Consider the following 22,591-nt stretch of genomic DNA (forward strand, 5'->3'; position numbering starts at 1 on the left):
CTCCTGCCCTCAGATAGTACCTATCTAACCTCAAACACAGCTGTAAAACCTAATATATATTTAGATTGCTTCTCCCCAATTTCTCTCCAAGAATTGACTGCAGTGATTTCTTCATCCAAATCATCAACGTGTCTCTTAGACCCCATCCCAACTAGGCTACTTAAGGAGGTCTTTCCTTTAGTTCACACTCATATATTAGATATGATCAATATATCCTTATTAACAGGCTATGTACCACAGTCTTTTAAGATAGCTGTAATTAAACCTCTACTAAAAAGCCCACCCTGGATCCAGAGGTGTTAGCCAATTATAGACCAATATCTAATCTTCCCTTTATGTCAAAGATCCTTGAGAAAGTAGTCGCAGACCAGCTGTGTGATTTTCTCCAGGATAATAATTTATTTGAGGAATTTCAGTCAGGATTTAGAGTGCATCATAGCACTGAGACAGCTCTAGTTAAAATTACAAATGACCTTCTGATTGCTTCAGACAAAGGACTCGTCTCTGTACTTGTTTTATTAGATCTTAGTGCGGCGTTTGACACAATTAACCATCAAATTCTACTGCAGAGACTGGATCACTTAATTGGCTTAAAAGGTTCAGCACTAAGCTGGTTTAAATCTTATTTATCTGATCGTTTTCAATTTGTTGACGTTCGCAATGAACCATCCTTACGTACTAAAGTTTGTTTTGGAGTTCCACAAGGTTCTGTGCTCGACCAATCCTGTTTACTCTATATATGCTTCCTTTAGGTAACATCATTAGAAATCACTCTATAAATTTCCATTGTTATGCGGATGATACTCAGTTGTATTTATCGATGAAGCCAGAAGAAAGCAATCAATTAACTAAACTCCATAATTGCCTTAAAGACATAAAAACTTGGATGAGCACCAATTTCCTGATGTTAAATTCAGACAAAACTGAAGTTATTGTTCTTGGCCCCAAACAACTCAGAGACTCTTTATCTGATGACATAGTTTCTCTAGATGGCATTGCTCTGGCCCCTGCCACTACCGTAAGAAACCTCGGAGTAACATTTGATCAAGATTTGTCTTTTAATTCTCATTTAAAGCAAACCTCACGGACTGCATTTTTTCATCTGCGTAATATTGCGAAAATTAGGCCTATCCTGACCCGAAAAGATGCAGAATAATTGGTCCACGCTTTTGTTACCTCAAGGCTGGATTACTGTAACTCTCTATTATCAGGTAGCTCTAGTAAGTCCTTAAAAACTCTCCAGCTAATTCAGAATGCAGCAGCACGTGTACTAACAGGAACTAAGAAACAAGATCATATCTCTCCTGTTTTAGCTTCTCTGCACTGGCTCCCTGTAAAATCCAGAATTGAATTTAAAATCCTACTGTTAACTTATAAAGCTCTAAATGGTCAAGCTCCGTCATATCTTAGAGAGCTCATAGTGCCATATTATCCCACCAGAACACTGAGCTCTGAGAACGCAGGGTTACTCGTGGTCCCTAAAGTCTCCAAAAGTAGATAAGGAGCCAGAGCCTTCAGCTATCAGGCTCCTCTCCTGTGGAATCATCTTCCTGTTACGGTCCGGGAGGCAGACACCGTCTCCACATTTAAGACTAGACTTAAGACTTTCCTCTTTGATAAAGCTTATAGTTAGGGCTGGCTCAGGCTTGTCCTGTACCAGCCCTTAGTTAGGCTGACTTAGGCCTAGTCTGCCGGAGGACCCTTCTTAATACACCGGGCCCCTTCTCTCCTTCTCTCTCTCTCTCTCTCTCGTATCCTATTACTGCATCTAGCTAACCCGGCCATTCTGGATGTCACTAACTCGGCTTCTTCTCCGGAGCCTTTGTGCTCCACTGTCTCTCAGATTAACTCATATCGCAGCGGTGCCTGGACAGCGTGACGTGTGTGGTTGTGCTGCTGCCGTGGTCCCGCCAGATGCCTCCTGCTGCTGCTGCCATCATTAGTCATTAGTCATACTTCTTCTGTTATTATACACATATGATTATTGTCACACATGTATACTGCCAGGTATTAATACATACTTTCAACATATTGTACCGCAGTAACCAGAATTATAACTATAATATTATTACTTTCATTAATGTTGTTGTAAGCTACTGTCATTACCTGCATCTCTCTCTCTCTCTCTCTCTCTCTCTCTCTCTGTGTCATATGGATTACTGTTAATTTATTATGCTGATCTGTTCTGTACGACATCTATTGCACGTCTGTCCGTCCTGGAAGAGGGATCCCTCCTCAGTTGCTCTTTCTGAGGTTTCTACCGTTTTTTTTCCCCGTTAAAGGGGTTTTTTTTGGGGAGTTTTTCCTTATCCGCTGTGAGGGTCTTAAGGACAGAAGGATGTCGTATGCTGTAAAGCCCTGTGAGGCAAATTGTGATTTGTGATATTGGGCTTTATAAATAAAATTGATTGATTGATTGATTGACTGCATCAAGCAAGACTCATGATAGCATTTATTTATTATTACTGTAATCGTAATCTCAAATCGCAATATTGCCCACTAAAATCGCAGTCGCACATTTTTATCGAATCGTGCAGCACTAGTATGGACCTGTTCTATAGGAAAGGTAACCTTAAATGACTTATGTTGTGACCTGGCGCTATTTAGAAAATTTAATTAGATAAAATTAACTTGACCTTCAAGGGGGGGCGGGGTGCTCCCCTGATATAATGGTATGGGGAAATGGGGAATGGGGAAACACTGACACTGTAAAGAAGACTGTGTTACAAGTTTTTTTTTGTTGTTGTTGTTTTAAAAGGTAGTTTAATAAATAGCATTAGAAGAGAATCGTTGTAAAACTGATGTTTGTTCAGGGATGATTGACGGCTGAGTCGTCTGTTTGTCTGTCTGCAGGAGGTCCAGCCAAACCCCACAAGGTCATCAAGAAAACACCCGTCATCTCCAAAGCTGAGAGCGACCTAGCTGCTGATCAGAAGGTGATCATGTGTTTCTGTTCAAACACTGATCACTTATTGATAATTTGTCACTGCTGCTCACTACTTCCTGTTGGTCTGTCTGTCTGTCTGTCTGTCTGTCTGTAGAAGGAACACACTGAATCTTCCTCCTCCTCTTCACTAAAGCCCCTGCCTGGAGATAAATCAGCTGCAGCAGCCAAACCTTCCTCCTTGGATGCTCCTCCTCTTCCTCCCACCTCGTCCTCTTCCTCCTCTCTGCGTCCTGCGGTAGGTTGATAACTGTAGGACCCTCTTGAAAGTGAAGGAATTATTATTATTTCGTGCAGTGAATCTTACTTTTAAATTTAATTTAATTTAATTTTTTATTTTATATATGTATTTATATATATATGTGTGTGTGTGTCTTATTTTCTAGAGGTGCTCAAAAACTCATGAAACTTTGCACGTACATCAGCGCTGGTGAAAAATATAATATTTTACAGGTCTCATGATCGGGTTTGACTAAGTGGCTCAGTAGTCCCCATAATACCTTTCACCTAGATGTACGTCAATTAGGAGGCACACGTAACATCCCAGGACTTGAGAAAAAGTCTCATGAAGCCATACCCTGAACCCAAAAGGAAGTCAGCCAATTTATATTGACTCTGCAATTTTAGTGTATTTTTTGTTATGCTTTTGTTATGCTTTAAGGAACCCTATCTAATTTTGTCTGTGCCATCTAAAGACCTTCGAGATGAAAAGTTACGATTGGCTTGAGTCCTGGTTGACCCATGTGTCGAGGCGTCAAATTTCCATGTCTTGCCACCAAACAGGAAGTGAATTGTAACTCCAGTGTACATGCTCCAGTCTGCCCCAATTCATTCAGTTCAATTCAGTTTTATTTATAAAGCCCAATATCACAAATCACAATTTGCCCCACAGGGCTTTACAGCATACGACATCCCTCTGTCCTTAAGACCCTCACAGCAGATAAGGAAAAACTCCCCAAAAAAAACCCTTTTAACGGGGAAAAAAATGGTAGAAACCTCAGGAAGAGCAACTGAGGAGGGATCCCTCTTCCAGGACTGACAGATGTGCAATAGATGTCATACAGAACAGATCAACATAATAAATTTACAATAATCCATATGACAAAATGAGACAGAAAGAGAGACAGAGACAGAGAGAAATTGAGACAGAGAAAGACAGAGCCAGAGAGAGAGATGCAGGACAGACAGTAATGACAATAACTTACAATAACATTAATTTTAGCAATAATATTATAATAATAACAGTAATTGCGGTATCATATGTTGTTATTATATATTAATATATGATAGTATATGTATGATAATAATAATCATGTGTATAATAATGGTATAAGTATGACTAATAATAACAGCAGCAGTGGGAGGCATCTGGCAGGACCACGGCAGCAGCCCAACCATGTCACACCATCCAGGCGTAGCTGCGATACGAGGTAACCTGCCAGTCAGTGGAGCACAAAGGCTCCGGAGCAGAGGCCGAGTTAGTGACATGCAGTTAAGCCGAGTTAGCGATATGCAGTAATAGGATGTGGATGTTAACATATGAGGAAGAACCAACTTTTCAGAAACTGAAAGGGGGGGGGGGGGGCGCTGTGTATTATGGGAGGTCCCCCAGCAGACAAGACCTATGTCAGCCTAACTAGGGGCTGGTCCAAAACAAGCCTGAGCCAGCCCTAACTATTAGCTTTATGAAAAAGGAAAGTCTTAAGTCTAGTGTTAATGTGGAGATGGTGTCTGCCTCCCAGACTGAAACAGGAAGATGATTCCAAAGAAGAGGAGCCTGATAGCTGAAGGCTCTGGCTCCTGTGTTTAGTTTTGGAGACTTGAGGAACCTCGAGTGACCCTGCATTCTCACAGCGCTCTTGTTCTTGTGGGATAATAGGGCACTATGAGCTCTCTAAGGAATGATGGAGCCTGCCCATGTAGAGCTTTGTAAGTTAGGAGAAGAATTTAAATTCAATTCTGGATTTAACAGGGAGCCAGTGCAGAGAAGCTAAAACAGGATAAATATGATCGCGTTTCTTAGTTTCTGGCAGTATATGTGTCGCCACATTCTGCATCAGCTGGAGAGTCTTTAAAGACTTGTTAGAGCTACCTGATAATAGGGAATTGCAGTAAACTAGCCTAGAGGTAACAAAAGCGTGGACCAATTTTTCTGCATCTTTTTGGGACAGGATAGGTCCTAATATTTGCAATGTTACGCAGAATAAAGAACAAACATGTTCGATAGGAGTCCTGGTCTGAAGACATCTGCATGCCTATTTATTTATAGTCAGAGTGCCACCAACTCGCAACAGAAAATTTTATATGTCAGTGTAATGTGAAGATCATCTGATTTACATGGTGTGGTCAACACATGATGTACAGCAACATGACATATAATCAGTGTGTGTTTTCTAGCGATATGTAGTGGAAGTGGAAGTGTACACAATTTGCAATACCTCATTGCCAGTGCCACATACTCCACACAGTTAAGGGCCCATTTAATGTTAGTTATACAGATGGATGAAGCCTTGTGTTCATACTCTGCATTCATTTCGTCTGTATTTGTATACGTTTTCTGAGAGCTTAAAGATACAGACAAAATGTAGCAGTACCACCGCAGATCCTGTAGGCAGAGTAGTGTAGTTCAAGCCAGACACAACTGTAGGAGACGACAAAGAAATTTAACAGAATGAATCCATAATATAGTGAAAAGAATTCTCCATCCACATACTGCTGTCTACAACGCTGTCCCCGTTTAAAACCTCTTGCACTCCACCCCCATTTTTTAGCGATAACGCCTAAAATGACATACCCAAATTAAAATGACTGTAGCCTCTGAACCGCTCTGACTACATGCATGCATGAGATCTTGCCAGAAAGTAAACTCTCTGAAGTTTCTTGTGAAAGTGTTAGAAACACTCTAGGTGATACAGAGACAGAGTAATGGGCCTCTGAAGTCAGTAAAAAGATGAAGATTTTGCCTAAAATAAAAAATGATTTTCAGGATGAATAACTGTCTGTGGCTTCATCTGAGCAGGTAAATGACACTGTGAGGCTGTAGGCACACTATAAATGGACATTTGTTTAAGTTTGAAGAAGATTGCTCCAAGTATGACCATTCTACAGTGTTTTTTCCATGAAAAGATCCAGGCGGAGCTCCAAATGACAGAGCGCTCACTCCGCTTCAAAACAGTACTGTCAGTGATCAAACAATACTCAGCCAGCTTCAAACATCGTAACTTATTGAAATCAGGTGTGATTATGATAGCTGATGTTGTTTATGACAAAAACACCACAAAATATCACCAAATAAAGCCATTTGAAATGTGAAAGTTGTGATCAAACTTTCTAGGCGGTATATCTCAGCCAAAAATTAGTGGTAGGATTGAGATCTCACCTTTTATAAACCAGCTATGTATTCCTAGACGGCTTGGCATGAGATCGCGAGTAATCCTTTAACTTTTCCCCGCGAAAAACGGCATGACATGGCTTGTCACCACTCATCACGATTTTGGACTTTGTGTATTTAGGCTGCTCTGGTGCGAAAACCATAAGGAATAAAAGAAAAACGATGCCGGATTCAGGAAGCCGAGAGCTCCCTGAATCTGGTGATACCAAACATCACATGGTTTGATGACGTAGTGCGCCTGTGAGATCTCATTTAACAGAGGAGGGAGGCAGCACGGACGGCGGCGTCCAAATGGAGTTAACAAGGTTAAAGGTTCATTATTGCCACCTCCTCCACTGTCGACTCGTTTGCTGTTGTGTGAAATTTTTGACTCCGCTCTCTAAAGCCATCTATTGGCTGTATCAATGCCAACTTCTAGGACACGTGGAAGTATGAGGGCAGTGATGTTTACAAGCTTTGAAATGGACATATCTATTTTTGTACATAATGAGAGTATAAATGGGCCTTAAATCATGCCATGCATGCAGTGTCCCACAGCCACGTCGGCTGGCGTCCCACAAGTAACCCTGACATGCTGGAAGGCTTATGGGTGCGTCCATCACTGCTTGCAGCTGTAATTAAGTGTTTGTGTGCTGTTTAATTTCAATCTTTGTAGGTAGAATTATCAGAAAGCACCATTCAGACTTTATTACTCTGTTTTTTCTCCACAGTTATCAATAAACAGTTCGTTTAGTAATATGATTACCTGTGATATGATGTGATACAGGTGGAGGCATTCATGAAGCAGTTACCCAGAATCCTCCCTCGGAGCTCCATCCCTGATAAGACCCAGCTATCGGTCCGCTCCTCTCCCCCCTCACTGGCTCCCAAAGACGCCTCAGGTGTCGGGGGGGCTTCTGGACCCGGAGGCCCAGCTGCTGCTGCTGCCGCTAGTGGTGGTGGGGTGAAGGTCATTGCCATGGCGACGCTGCCCCAGCAGCAGGGCGGGCCCGTCCCAGTGATGATCCTGCCTCAGGGCTGTCTGTCGTACGAGCGGGAGAAGGTTGCGCCCCCGCCACAACCTCCTCCACCTCCTCCTCCTCCTCAGCAGCAGCAGCAGCAGCACACCCCTGCAGCCCCCACCTCAGTGGTCCAGAAAGCACGAGGGAACGCCAGCAAGCGCCCCCTGGAGGTGGTGGCATCAAGCGGTGGCCCTGTGGGTGTGTCTGGTGGTTCTGCTGCTCCTCCAGTGAAACGGAAACGTGGCAGACCAAGAAAACCTCGACCGGAAGACACCCTGCCTCCTCCTCCTCCTCCTGCTGCTCTTTCTCCGAAGCCTCCCCCTCCTGCCCCTCCCTCCCATCCTCCCATCATCACTTCCCTCACCGGTGGCGTCATCCAGAAAGCTTCCTCCTCCTCCTCCACCTCTTCCTCCTCCTCCTCGCAGCAGGTGCTGGAGCTGGTGATCCAGGACCAGCCGGGGCTAGTTGTCAGTCAGCTACCAGCAGTGTCGGACCCTGCTCACCAGCTGGTGGAGCACCGCGGGGTAGTGGTGCAGTGTCAGCCAGGTGGCGCAGTGGAGGCTGACCGCCACAGCAGGCCGCTGCTGCTGTTCCAGAGTCCAGGGAACCCCAGCTGGGAGCTCGCGGCGTCGGGACGGACCCCAATGGTGGAGGTCATCCAAAAAGCTCCTAGGCCAAGCAATAACAGCAGCAGCACCGCTCCTCTACCTGCAGCACACCTCCACCCTCCTCCTCCTCCTCCTCCTCCTCCTCCTCCCCCTCTTCCTCTGCCCACACTGCACGAGGAGCGGGGTGAGGTTGAGATAACGTTGACGCCGGTGGAGCTGCACGTCAACCCGCCGCTGCCTTCCACCTCTTCCTCTGCTCTTGCCTCCTCTTCCTCCATCTGCTCCATCACAGCAGGGAAGAGTGAGGAAGAGGAGGCAGGAGAGGGCAGCAGCACCTCCTCAAAGAAAGAGGGACACTAGCTGTCATCACTCTTCTTCCTCATCCTTTGTATCAGCCCTCACTCAGCTTTTACCTCACCTGCGACAAAACCCCACCCCCTTACATCCCCTCTTCCCTTATTGGTGGAAATCCCAGATTGGCAACAGCAGAGAGCCAATCGAGGAGGATAAATGAAGCCAAACCTCAACACTCTGTCCTTCCATCGGCTCTCATTGCACTTGTAAACAGACTGGATGCTGTTAGAAACCAGTGAATCTTTATCTGCATGTCTGTCTGTCTGTGTGTCTGTCTGTGTGTCGACTGAAACCAGCAGAACGACTCCTCAGGTGGCCTGACCTGAAATCAAACCTCTTCCTCTCCCATCTTCCCTTCCTTTCTTCCTTCCTTGCCTCCTTGTATCCTTTATCTCCAGACTTGTCATTTTCTGTGCTGAGGTTTGGTCGTCTGCTGCGTTGCTTCAGATCAGTCGATTTATTAAAAAAAAAAAAAAAAAAAAAAAAAAAACACAGATAAAAGAACAGAGTGATGTAAAGGAAGGAGAGAAGAGGAAGAGGGGAAGGAGACATGTCTCCAGGATTGAATCAAGCCCCAGATGAAGTTCAGCCTGGAGTGGATAGACACAGAAGGTACTACGGGTCAGAACCTTGTAAAGGTTCTTTGTGCTAAATATGAAAAAATGACCTCTTTAACGGAGCTCTGCCTCAATTCACCTTCACTTCACTTCATACAAATAAAACAAAATAAGATTTTAGGATGCTGTGCTGCAACTGTTGGACAATAAATCTGGATGTTTTCAAGCCTGTAAAAGTTAATTAAGTCAACAAAGAGTAAGTGGAAATGAAAACAAAGTCCTGGATTGAATGTGAATTGAAGCTCGGCTCCGCTCTCCTCTTTAAAGAGTTCCTCTGTTCTAAACAGCTTTGGTTTGTTGTGTTTGTGTTGGTTTAGTAGATGTTTCTGATTGCGTGTCTGTCTGTCTGTCTGTCTGTCTGTCTGTCTGTCTGTCTGTGTCTGCGTCTGTGTGAGACAGGGAGAGTTTCAAGGCCCTCATCAGCTACAGAAAAACGTTCACATGAAAGTCAATCATTTGTTTAGTCGAGGCTAATTATCAAAACCTTAATTCAGACTTGTTTTTTTGTATTTTAGTGAGGTCGTTAATGAAATCGTTTAAAACTAATGAAAAACACTTAATGTCGGGTTCAAGTCTGTGGTGGGGGGCAGTCATGTTTGTAGTTTAAAGGCCTGTTTTCCTAAAAAGGCACCTTCAGCCTGGTTCTTATTTACCTCAGTCTCTTATCAAACCTTTTATTGTTGCTTTAAAAGTTTAACTTTACAGTAACTTTACAGCAAATTTCACTATTTGAAACGGCTAAAATCTCACTTCATTGTAGAGCTGTGTGCAGTGCATCGATTCACCCAGCTCCCCCGCATGCGATTAAAACACCTGCCCCACATTTTGATTTTTTAATTTTCCGAGCTGGACTGTTTATTTGGAGACTTTTTGGAATATATAAACCGTTTAGTGCTCCACAATGTCAGAGCGTGCACACAATAAGTGTGCATTCATGGTACTGCAAAAAATCTGAATTTAGAGAGGTTACAAACACAAGGGGCACACAGGCAAGGAAGAGGAAGATTATCGGAAAGTTAGCAACCCTCTCTCTCTTTATCATGAGACTGCTGCTGCCGACCAGAGCTCTGTGCCTAACACAGAGTCACACATACAAGGAGATGGCTAACTAGCTAACACTACCAGATATTAACAGGTTTAATGACAGAGTGGAGTGTACAACAATTTCTTTTTTTTTTTTTGGAAGATATTTTTTGGGGCATTTTTGCCTTTAACGCACAGGACAGGTAAGTATGAAAAGGGGAAACAGAGGGGGGGGGATAACATGCAGCAAAGGGCCACAAGCTGGATTCGAACCTGGGCCGCTGCGGCAACAGCCTTGTACATGGGGCACCTGCTCTACCACTAAGCCACCAATGCCCCAGAGTGTACAACTGTTTTTGAAATTTTCCCTTGCCCCTGCAATTTCATCACAAAAAACAACAACATTTATTTGAAGCTGTCATGAAATCAGGCATTCCAGGCCGCAACAATTCCAAAAAACAGCCCCAGAAATTCTTGAGAAACTGTACAATCAGGAGTGTGTGGAAGATTATTGACGATGAAAGATCTTGAAAAACACAAAACAAGTTTGAGCATCACTCCATCTGCAACATTTGAGGGCATGCAAGCAGAATTGGATTCGTGCAACTAAAACAAAACTTTTTCTGCTATTTTACTCTCATATTTTACTGTAAAAGACTTTATCTATGAGGGAAGCTTGAGGTCAGGCACATGGATAAAATCTGTTGTAATTTTTTTTAGTATATTGTGATATAAGACACTTTTTGAAAGACAAACCAGACAGAAATGTTTGTTCTAAAATACCTGACAAATTGAAGTACTTTAACACGTGGTTGTATAAGCAAATCCTGCAAAGTAATATATACAGTACAGGCCAAAAGTTTGGACACACCTTCTCATTCAATGCGTTTTCTTTATTTTCATGACTATTTACATTGTAGATTCTCACTGAAGGCATCAAAACTATGAATGAACACGTGGAGTTATGTACTTAACAAAAAAAGGTGAAATAACTGAAAACATGTTTTATATTCTAGTTTCTTCAGAATAGCCACCCTTTGCTCTGATTACTGCTTTGCACACTCTTGGCATTCTCTCCATGAGCTTCAAGAGGTAGTCACCTGAAATGGTTTTCCAACAGTCTTGAAGGAGTTCCCAGAGGTGTTTAGCACTTGTTGGCCCCTTTGCCTTCACTCTGCGGTCCAGCTCACCCCAAACCATCTCGACTGGGTTCAGCTCCGGTGACTGTGGAGGCCAGGTCATCTGCCGCAGCACTCCATCACTCTCCTTCTTGGTCAAATAGCCTGGAGGTGTGTTTGGGGTCATTGTCCTGTTGAAAAATAAATGACCGTCCAACTAAACGTAAACCGGATGGGATGGCATGTCGCTGCAGGATGCTGTGGTAGCCATGCTGGTTCAGTGTGCCTTCAATTTTGAATAAATCCCCAACAGTGTCACCAGCAAAACACCCCCACACCATCACACCTCCTCCATGCTTCACAGTGGGAACCAGGCATGTGGAATCCATCCGTTCACCTTTTCTGCGTCTCACAAAGACACGGCGGTTGGAACCAAAGATCTCAAATTTGGACTCATCAGACCAAAGCACAGATTTCCACTGGTCTAATGTCCATTCCTTGTGTTTCTTGGCCCAAACAAATCTCTTCTGCTTGTTGCCTCTCCTTAGCAGTGGTTTCCTAGCAGCTATTTGACCATGAAGGCCTGATTCGCGCAGTCTCCTCTTAACAGTTGTTCTAGAGATGGGTCTGCTGCTAGAACTCTGTGTGGCATTCATCTGGTCTCTGATCTGAGCTGCTGTTAACTTGCGATTTCTGAGGCTGGTGACTCGGATGAACTTATCCTCAGAAGCAGAGGTGACTCTTGGTCTTCCTTTCCTGGGTCGGTCCTCATGTGTGCCAGTTTCGTTGTAGCGCTTGATGGTTTTTGCGACTCCACTTGGGGACACATTTAAAGTTTTTGCAATTTTCCGGACTGACTGACCTTCATTTCTTAAAGTAATGATGGCCACTCGTTTTTCTGTAGTTAGCTGATTGGTTCTTGCCATAATATGAATTTTAACAGTTGTCCAATAGGGCTGTCGGCTGTGTATTAACTTGACTTCTGCACAACACAACTGATGGTCCCAACCCCATTGATAAAGCAAGAAATTCCACTAATTAACCCTGATAAGGCACACCTGTGAAGTGGAAACCATTTCAGGTGACTACCTCTTGAAGCTCATGGAGAGAATGCCAAGAGTGTGCAAAGCAGTAATCAGAGCAAAGGGTGGCTATTTTGAAGAAACTAGAATATAAAACATGTTTTCAGTTATTTCACCTTTTTTTGTTAAGTACATAACTCCACATGTGTTCATTCATAGTTTTGATGCCTTCAGTGAGAATCTACAATGTAAGTAGTCATGAAAATAAAGAAAACGCATTGAATGAGAAGGTGTGTCCAAACTTTTGGCCTGTACTGTACATTTCCCACATAATCTCAGATGACAGAAAACATGTACATCATCGTATTACCTGCACCTAAAGAAAGCCAGAACTCTCAAATGTTGAATTTTGTGTCAATACAAAAAAAACCCTTGAATTAAATGCAGTCTCAAGCTGGATAAACAAATAAGGAACTATCTGATCAACAGCTTCATCAACAAGATTATAAATCTGACCAGGTACTTTTACAGTCTTTAATACTCATTGTGACTCATGCATTGGGGTTTGATACCCAGCCCCACCGACCACAGCAAGAACCGACAGTGTTTTTATAATTTTTCATTTTCCTCATCTCCCAAGATGCCAAACTTAAATGTCTGACATTAGCACTTACTTGTCCACAAAATGCCTCCAGCTTTATCCACCCCTAGGACACAAATGTCTGAGGTACAAACCCAGAAATGCAGAAGTTTGTCATCTCCTTCTGAAGAAAATGGCTTCAGCTCAGGCACAGAGAGCAAAGCACAAAGTCATCTGCACAGACATGCAGTAGAATTCCAGTATGTGTTAATGATGAGGAATATTTGCAGAAAAATAGCTTCTGTAGCACTGAGTGGACAGGATTAGCCTGCTAGCCTAGCTTAACTGTTATTGTATGTTGCCATGCACACTTTGCACTAACTCTTTGACCACCTTCTCTCACTCACCACTGAAGCACTGTCTGGGTTAGCAGTGTGACGTTACCATGTCTGAAGATCTAAGATGTTCATTTCTGATTTCGGTCTTTCGGACTTTCCTTTCACCTTTCTGCTCACCTTGAAGTCATTTTTGGAATGTGACGTTAATGTTTAGTTCAAGCTCAAAGACACTCACTTTTCACTGTGGTGAAGGACTGATTTTTGTTGTCTAGATGACGTTGACAGAGTTGAGAGCAGTGATCAGAGTAGGTTTTGTAGACTTATTATAGTCCAAAAAAGCAGATATGCAAGAGAAACTTGTTTGATTTTTAAAAGGTTTTATTTTTTTTATTTTGTTATTTTAATTCATTTATTTATTAAAACTGACATAAAGTATGGTTCTTGACTTTTAACAACGATGGAGCTATACCTTAGTGACCCATCCTCAGAATATGAAACAAAAACAGCTCCTTATAAAAGATAAAATGTAGTATCGTAGTCATAACATCACAATTTTTCCCCTGCAAAGCAGGAATTTCAGTCTGGCTGGGACAGGTTTGTGATGGAATGTTTTGGGTGAATAAATGACCCGAAAGCAACAAAGACTGAAAAAATTACATTTTTATTAGAATTTAATGCATTTATTTCCATCTCAACCAAATTGCTGTTTCTTTAGGAAAAATATTTTGCGTTAAATCTTTTAGATCTGTGCTCCATCCATAAATGTGTGTTGTTATACATATGATTCATTATTACAACCATTTAAAGTTACAGAAAAACAGGAGTTTAAATGGTTACCTGTTTTTTATTTACACACAAATTTGCTTCTTCTGTTCCATTTGGAATAAGCTCTTTGTATAGATTGTGGTGAAATAAAAACACATTCATAAGTTTCCTGTAACTTTAACTGACTAAACATCTGCAGAGTTCATTTATTTCTGTACCAGAAAGTGGCATCCAACGTCCAACCAATAAAACATGATGAGTTTTTTAAAATAAAAGTACAAATTAAAAGATAATTGTTGCAGCTTCAATAAAATCTTGATCAGATCTTGTGATTGTCCCACAAAAGTAAATTCTTTTTGCAGCAAGACAGCATAAAGACACAACATGAAACATGAAACAAACAGTAAAGAACACACTAAGAAAACTGAAGCACAGAACCAACAGAACCACCACCACAAAACCACCTTAAATTTTAATTCCTAACCTCCTTCGTCAACCAGGAATATTCTGAAAAATTAACTTTTCCAACTGTTTAAATCATTTTCTCCTCCTTTTTTCTTCTTCATTGGTGGAGTTTGACCCTCTATCTTCATGGTAACGTCACATTGCTGACATTTGTTCTTCACCTTCTGCCAAACTGCCTCTCGTTCCGTCCGAGGGCATCTTCTTCATTGTTGGTGCTACAAACTGCAGGGCTCGGCCCTCACTGTTTTCCATCCTGTGATCGCAGATCTATACAAAAAAAAAAAAAAAAGCGTTTTTTCTGTCAATGCTCACACATCAAGGTGTGAATATGTGCGTGTGTGTGTGTGTGTGTGTGTGTGTGTGCGTTTCCCTCCGTCCTGTGACAACGAGAGCTTCAGGTCGTTTAAAGGGTGGCCAGAAAAAAAATTGACTGTTAAAACAATATCTGTTGCATGATGGGAAAGTGAGTCTAACCACTTGTCTTTTGCCACGTGAGTGCAGCCTAGCTTACAGCACTACTTGTAGTTAATAATTAAAAGGAGCACTAATGATGCTAATAAGTCATTTTTTATCACTTAAGTGAAGTGCGAAAATGTAGAAAAACATCTCAACTAAGATGTCTTGGTCTCCCTTTAACCGCCAAGCCTCAGCCCTTTTCAGACAGAACTGAAACAAATGAAAAGTTGCACTGTTAAAATTTAAAAAGAGAAAGAGGAAGTCTTTGTATGTTATGAAATTATTGTGATATGTGTTGAGAAAATACATTGACAAATATTTCTGTAACTTTCTGCTTCATCCTTGCACTTGGCTGGAGGCTGACTCAGTAGTGTCAGATTTATTTTTATTGGTCAGAATAATAATTCTTGTTTAAAGTATTCAACAGAGAGTTTATGAATAAAGAGAGAAACACTCTGTTATATTAAAGTTGTAGTAACTGGAGGGATTTGGAGAGACTGAACTAGACGTTTAAAGCAACAATTCACTTGATGGGCAACTGCAACAAGAAGCACTTCTGTAAAGGCATCAGTACACCTCTACTTAACTAATTCGTATGAGAACTAGACTGGACTAGTTGGTCTTGACTTGGGACTTGTTGGTTTTGACTGTGGACCTGTTGTCTTTACTTGGGACTTGTTCTTGACTTGATATGGGAAAAGTGGTCTTAGGACTGTTGGATGAGACAAAAAGCACTTCATTTGAACTTGACTCTGTGTCTTGACTTGTTAGTCTTGACTTAAAATTTGTTGGTTTTGACTCTGGACTTGTTGGTATTGACTTGGGACTTGGTAAGGGTCTTGTTCTTGACTTGGGAGTTGATTTTATTAATTCTGACATGGAAATGGTGGTCTCAGGACTGTTGCGTGATACAAAAAGCACTTAATTTGAACTTGACTCTGTATTTTTGACTTGTTGGTAGTGACTTTGGACTGGGTACGGGACTTGCTCTTGACTTGGGAGTTGATTTTATTATTAATTCTGACATGGGAAAGGTGATCATAGGACTGTTGGGTGATACAAACAGCACTTCATTTGAACTTGACTCTGCATCTTGACTTGTTGGTTTTGACTTGGAACTTGTTGGTTTGACTCTGGACTTGTTGATATTGACTTAGTTGTATTGACTTGGGACTTAGTAAGGGACTTGTTCTTGACATGGGAGTCGACTTTATTCATACTTCTGACATGGGAAAGGTGGTCGATGGTGCTGTTGGATGATCCAAGCACTTTTTTAATGTAACTTTCGGTGTTGAATCTTGACTTATTGGTCTTGACTTGGGACTCAATTAGGGACTTGTTCTTGACTTGGGAGTTGACTGTATATATAATTCTGAAATTAGAAAGGTGTTCTTTGGTGCTGTTGGGTAATATGACAATCACTTTATCTGAATATGACTCTTGACTGAATCTTGTCTTGTTCGCATTAAGCTTGTTGGTTTTGACTTCATAATTAATTCTGACTGGGGAAAGTTGGTCAGCTCCTCCTAACTGTACGAGATGCAAACAAACAAGTGAGTGAACATCAGGTTGTTCCGTTTTTCGCACTGAAGATGTCCTAAGCTGCTCCGTGTGTCAGCAAGTAGGCCAAGCAATTTGTCATTTGTTTGAAAAACAGCTCACCCTGGCTCTATTTTAGCAAAGCTTCACACTCCTCCAACCTATTTTCAGAGCAACAGCAAGCTGCTTCTGAGGTTTGCTCAGGGCTCGATACAGCTCTTGGATGTTGTTATAGCTTGTAGTAAATCTGGACAATTTTTCCCGCTCCATTCGCCAGACAAAAAGCACTTTGAACTTTACTTGGAGGTTGATGATCTTGACTCTAGACTGGACTTGTTTGTCTTAACATATTTTTGGCTTGGAACTTGGTGGTTTTGATGTGGGACTTGTTGGTCTTGACAAGGAACTTGGTAAGAAACTTGATCTTGACTTTGGAGTTGACTTCATTCTGACATTGGAAAGGTGGTCTCAGATGCTGTTGGATAATACGACAGCCACTCTATTTGAACTTGACCCTTGACTCTGAATCTTGACTCACTTGCTTTGATTTGGGACGTGTTGGTTTTGACTTAGAACTTGTTTTTAATGTGGGACTTGTTGGTCCTGACACCGGTCTTTATCTCAGATTTGTTGACTTGATGAGCTGATAAGAACTTCATTTGAAACACACTGAAGCCTTACCCTTGCACGGTCAAAGAAATGAGAGCAAAATTATCTGTCATGTTGTCCAACAGGTTGCAGTCCTCACTTTCTGACTGGATTTCTAATTTCTAACGGTCAGATTGGCTTTTTAACATCAGACTTCCACAATTTGTTTGAAAAGTTGCAGTGAGGTGTGACATTACGGAAACCTAAGACATAACACAGATGCAGTGTATCTCAGCCCTGATATCAAAGTGAAGTAATGCTTTCAGCGTCTTGTTAGAAATCTAGAGTTGATAGAAAAAGTTCAGAGTGAAACCTGAGGTTACTTCTGCAGGATCTGCTGTGCTAAGCTGGGCAAACTGCAAACTGGAAATATATTGGGCATAAAAAGTTGTGAGAGCGATCTAAAACAAACTCAAGAAAGGCTTCAGTGCAAGTCAGCAATAGGAAGCCTCAGTTTGGACCACTTAACGGGATAACTGGACATGTTCTATTTCCTGGGGACAATGGAGGTTTGGGAAGTTTGAACAGGGACTTGAAGTCCGGCAGCTTTGTGGGAATCTACATTCAAAAGGAGTTTCAAAAAATTCTTAAAGGGAAGTCGTAATTGGCATGAAACCGTAGTTTGGCCCAGTCTGGCTCTTGAACTGGGTAAACTGGGCTACTTGTACTGTGCAGATGTTTGGAAGGAACTTGAAAGATGAGCAACACTGTTGAAGTTAAGATCCAATCTAGATCTGGAAAGTCAAAGATGGGACCCTGGTCCACTAATGGGCAGGACTGGGCTAAGTGGATGTTCCCTGCAGAACAGGGTTTGGAAGAAGTCTGTTAGTTCAGCAGCACTGAAAAAGTTAAGTTGTAAAATAAGTTTGAGGTTAGAGAAAATCCATGATCGCAAGTAGCCCCAGTTTGGCCCTTAAACTGGACTGACTGGGCCAGTTGGAATTTTCTTTGGAATCTGTGTGAACTTTCAAAGAGGCTTGGAAGTTCATCAGCATAGTGGATGTCAGAATAATAATTTAAAAAAAGACCAGGAAATGGTTCATGGGCAGTCGGAGATGGCATGAAGCCCCAGGTTGTCTTACGTCCTGGGCTATATGCTCATGTAGCAACTTAAATTTAAAAGTCAACATCTAAAATGAATTTGAGAGCCCCAGTGTATACCTTAAACTGGACTGACAGGGCCAGTTGGGCATTCCGAAGCAGTTGCTTCAGAATCAGTGGGAATATTTGGAAGAAGCTTGGAAGTTCATCAGCATAGTGGATGTCAGAATAATAATTTAAAAAAAGACCAGGAAATGGTTCATGGGCAGTCGGAGATGGCATGAAGCCCCAGGTTGTCTTACGTCCTGGGCTATATGCTCATGTAGCAACTTAAATTTAAAAGTCAACATCTAAAATGAATTTGAGAGCCCCAGTGTATACCTTAAACTGGACTGACAGGGCCAGTTGGGCATTCCGAAGCAGTTGCTTCAGAATCAGTGGGAATATTTGGAAGAAGCTTGGAAGGTCAGCAGCACTTATGAAAGTCCAGATCTTAAAGTAAAACCAGTCAATGTGAAAACAAGAAAGCCTAGTTTGGCTTGCTTTAAGTGGATGAACTGGGCATGTGGAGTTCCATGCAGAGTGTTTCACAGCACTCTGAAAGTCCAAATCTAAAAAGAGTTGGGAAATGGTTCAGATCCAGCCAGTGAAGGCGGGAAAACTCCAGTTCGGCCCAGTTTGGACCTGCAGTAGGAACCCTGGTTTGAAAGCAAAGGTGGTGGTGGGAATCTTTCACTGTGGAGCAATGTTGCTCAAAAACAAAACCAGAAACGGGTCAGATAATCAAAGATTAAAGGATCGGGATTCGGGTAGCGGTGTTTTGACCTTAAAGGATCAGACTCGATGACACAGCGTCCTCTGATGTCACTTCCTGTGCTGTGGTTTTTAAGGGTGCTACATACATCACTTTTACTGATTTGTTTGTTTGATCTCACTTCATCTTTAAGTTACATAAACATGATTTGCTGATTTTAAAATGATGCGCAGACCAGCCTTAAGTGTCGTTCATTTCCTTTTAATTCAACCACAGGACTCATCAAAGATTATTTCAACAAAACAGTTTACTGCAAATGTTTTTATTCAGCTTGTAAACATGTAGGTTCAGTCGTCCAGGTCAAGAGATCTCTGAGCGTACAAAGATTTGTTTTATTCTGTAAGACGCCTCTTAGCTCTTCTGTACTGACTGGTGGGGAGTCAGAGAGCCTTTTTCCACCTGGTATTAACAAGCATTCACCTCTTATCTATCATGCATTTCCAACTTGTATTCAGATTTTGTTAGTGGCTACATCATTTACACTAGAAAGTCATAAGCCCCTGCAAACATTTACATCCACAGTCTGACAAGACACGTTAGCATTTGTGTGGGTGCAGCTGGAGATATTGCTGTCAGCAGAATCCAGCATGTCTCCTTCCATAGGACAAAACGATGGATGGTAATGCAACACTTTGGAAGCATTAGCATTTACTTCAAAAAAGATATGTGGTCAAATGCTTCTGACAACCTCGGCAAGTAGTTTGAGTGATCTGATCATAAGACCTCTTGGTGGTTGTTTATGCTTGTATTTAGCGTCGTCCACTTGTGATCGGATCACCCAAAACATGTATTATTACCAGGTGTCAACAGGCTCTCAGACATTTTAACCTCTTTTTGGCTGAGGGTCATTGAGGTCAACAGAGTCTTTACAGTCACATTAATCAAATCAACTTGATTGACTTAGCTGTTATGACTCTCACTTGACTGTCATGTGACCTGATTGAGCCTCAGATGAAGTCAACATGTGAATGACCCAGACGGGTTGAAAGTGCAGAGCACTCACTAACACATCAGATTTAGAGAATAAAATAGATTCAGTTCAGTACCCTTTGATTTAATTTTATTGTTCGCAAAGTAAAATTAAAAAAAAAACATTTTTAAGCACTTCTGTTGTTCTAAAAAAAACCCAAAACAAATTAATTAAATGAGTTGATGAAGTCTGATGAGCTGTTTAAAGAATCAACAGTTCTGGTGACGTGATGACGAGACATTTGTACGACCGAGCTGATCCTGGTCAAACACAGCAGTGAGTGCGATGTGCGATGATGGTTAACTCCCAGTCTAAACTGAAAGTAGCTTTGTTTCCTGTCAGAAACCCACTCAAAGTGTTTATTTAATTTCCTGACTTCAGTTACTAAATTCTCATTTTCAAACTGATTTTGAGACATTTGATGTTCTGAATCAGGGATGTCAGTTTTGGTTCATTTTGTGCCAGCCCGATATCTATTAACCGGCAACTACCAGTTAATTTCCTTTTATTACAGTGCTCCATTGACTCAGTGAGCTTTAGTGCTTTAGTTTAAAGCGCTAACCATTTAGAGGTGATGAAATTTTAATGTTATGTAATTTAAATGTCTGGCCTTTTATTTTCTGTTGGCTTTGCTGACTGACAACTGGCTAGCTGTGTAAACATGCAGAAACTGCCCACCCTCAGGTCTTTACTGCTTAGCTAACATTAGCCTTGACTGCTCTACACTGCGCACTACCCGAATTGGGTGGGGGCCAAGTTAGCGAGTTCCACTGCTCACTCTTGATTACCACTTGTAATGCCATCCTGTAGTGGGATGACATTGTTGTGGAAATATTGTGGTCAGCCTCCGGTCTCCCCCCAGGTAGCAGCATCATTTTGAGCCGCGAAACCCCTTTAGCATTGTTGACTATGTTAGCTCCACTAACTGTGTTGATGCTGCTAACTATGCTAACAGAGCTTAAGCCCAGTTCAGATCAAAGATTTGCAATGAGACAAAAGTGTTTTAGAACGCTGCAGAGAAAAGTTGCAGCAGTGTTAACTGGCAGGTCTGAGCTCGACACTGATGATTTTACCTGCAACTCAGCTGGTCAAATCGCCGGCAGCTGGTTTTAGAATGTAAAGCACGTCACCTGTTTGAACAGCCAGTCAGCTTGTAGTGAAGTCTGTTGGTCAAGTCAAAATGATCGCTGATGGCATGTTCGCTTGCTGCAGCAGGTGCTTCATCCCTGCCTAGCCCTCTGCTTCCATCCTCACGATGTGCCGGTGTTGGATGGTGGGTCGCTGCAGCATCTCACTGTATGTGTTTATGCCGCGCCCACACACACACATTTACTGACTTATTAATTGGCGCTGGTTATTTATATTTATGTGGAGTATTAATTATGAATTCAGTCCATCTGATGCCGGTTTTGTGTCTGTTTTTTATCGTTTCATCACTGTTACAAATGCAACTGTAGCCACTATCTTACTATCACTATTCTCATTCATATTTTAAGAAGTCACAAATTATATTCAGCCACAAAATAAGCCTGAAAAGCTGTAAATCCTAACAAGTACAGAGAGTTGTTGCATAGAGATCATATACCGTCTCATTTAGTTGCCATGGTGTGAACCAGCAGGTTTTTACAATGTTGCAGAACGGCTGATTGCAAGTAGTTGCTTGTTTCAACTCATCTCATCGTGAATCTTAGAGTGATGTTAAACGGGGGTTGTGGCTCAAAATCTGGAGGGTGAGCACAATGTTTCCATGGCACCGCTGTTGGGTTGGGACCACATTAGTAATTGCAGAATGAGCGTTTCCGATAGTTAACTCCCACCTGAACCACCTGGTGCGCAGTGCGGAGCAGCCAAGGCTACCTAACCAGTGGAGACCGGAGAGTGGGAAGTGGGCAGCTGACTGTCTGTCTCCCACCAGATCCGGGTGGAGCAAAGTGCAGTAAACTAAAGAGTAGCAGAATTAACCTACAGACAGGCATGCAGAAGCTTCTCAAAAAATTTCTTGGTGGTTAACCAACTGACAGTTAACCGTTGACATCCCTGTTCAGAGTATTCAACAGAATACACCAGATTATGTTGAGATGAGAAGGAATCATTAGATTTATTTAGCCCTGACCTTTTTTTTGCTACCTCTCGGACTCGGGAACTCTCGGTAATGAAGTCCTCTCAGCAGTCCCTAGATGCGAACCGGAGTGGGATTCAGACATCAAACAGCAGCATTCATGCTGCCATTTTATGTTCCCTTTGTGCAAATAAGAGAATCACAATCAAGTAGTTTATCCATCGTTTCTACTAAATCTAAAAAAAAAGATTTTCATATTGATAATTTTTTTTGTTCTCGTCTGCCTTTGCTCTTTCATACAGTTGTACGGCTTGTTGTTGTGCAGATTTTTTATTATTATTATTCTTACTGTTGCTATGAAGATTTTTTCAGAGTATCTTTGCTTTTTCAAAGACGTTGTCAGCTTCCTGCATGGTTTTCCCTGTGACTGTCTATTTTTGTATATTACTAACGCTAAAAGTTCATTTTTGTCAGCTGGCGTTTGTGTTTTTTGTTTTTGTTTTTACTTTGTTTTTTGTTTTTTTGGCACTTTACTCAATTAAATTAAAGGCTGGGGCGTCAACATCAGTCCAAAAAAAAAAAAAACCTCCCCTGTTTGCCTTTTGGTTTGGAAGCCGCAATAATAATTAGTGAAATGCACCTTTACTTTACCTGTGTGAGTTACTGCTTCAACCCCACTTTGTTTTCCTGGAGCCTGTTTCATTTATTTGTTTGTTTGTTTGTTCTGAAGAGAAACAGTAAAGTGATGGAGGACAGAAGCCAGAACATTAATGTGAATCTATTTTCCTACGCTGACTGACTGGAATAAAGGAAGTGATGTTCACTGGCAGAAAACAGA

General features: G+C 41.8%; 1 protein-coding gene and 1 long non-coding RNA gene across 3 annotated transcripts in view; both read left to right on the forward strand.

The window, feature by feature from the left end:
• The window catches only part of rfx5 (regulatory factor X, 5), a 42,763-nt gene extending 31,936 nt beyond the window's left edge, over positions 1-10,827 (forward strand). For both annotated transcript variants that reach the window (XM_049601567.1, XM_049601566.1), the window contains exons 9-11: positions 2,854-2,936; positions 3,042-3,182; positions 7,102-10,827. In XM_049601567.1, coding sequence (XP_049457524.1) covers positions 2,854-2,936; positions 3,042-3,182; positions 7,102-8,304 — 1,427 coding nt within the window. In that variant the 3' untranslated portion in view covers positions 8,305-10,827. The remainder of the gene's footprint in view (positions 1-2,853; positions 2,937-3,041; positions 3,183-7,101) is intronic.
• A 1,531-nt stretch (positions 10,828-12,358) lies between these two features.
• On the forward strand, positions 12,359-22,591 carry LOC125904352 (uncharacterized). Its single transcript, XR_007451444.1, has 2 exons — positions 12,359-15,918; positions 16,069-22,591. It is a non-coding gene; the product is annotated as an uncharacterized LOC125904352 (long non-coding RNA).

Source organism: Epinephelus fuscoguttatus, linkage group LG17 (genome assembly GCF_011397635.1).
Source record: "Epinephelus fuscoguttatus linkage group LG17, E.fuscoguttatus.final_Chr_v1".
Taxonomy (NCBI): Eukaryota; Metazoa; Chordata; class Actinopteri; order Perciformes; family Serranidae; genus Epinephelus; species Epinephelus fuscoguttatus.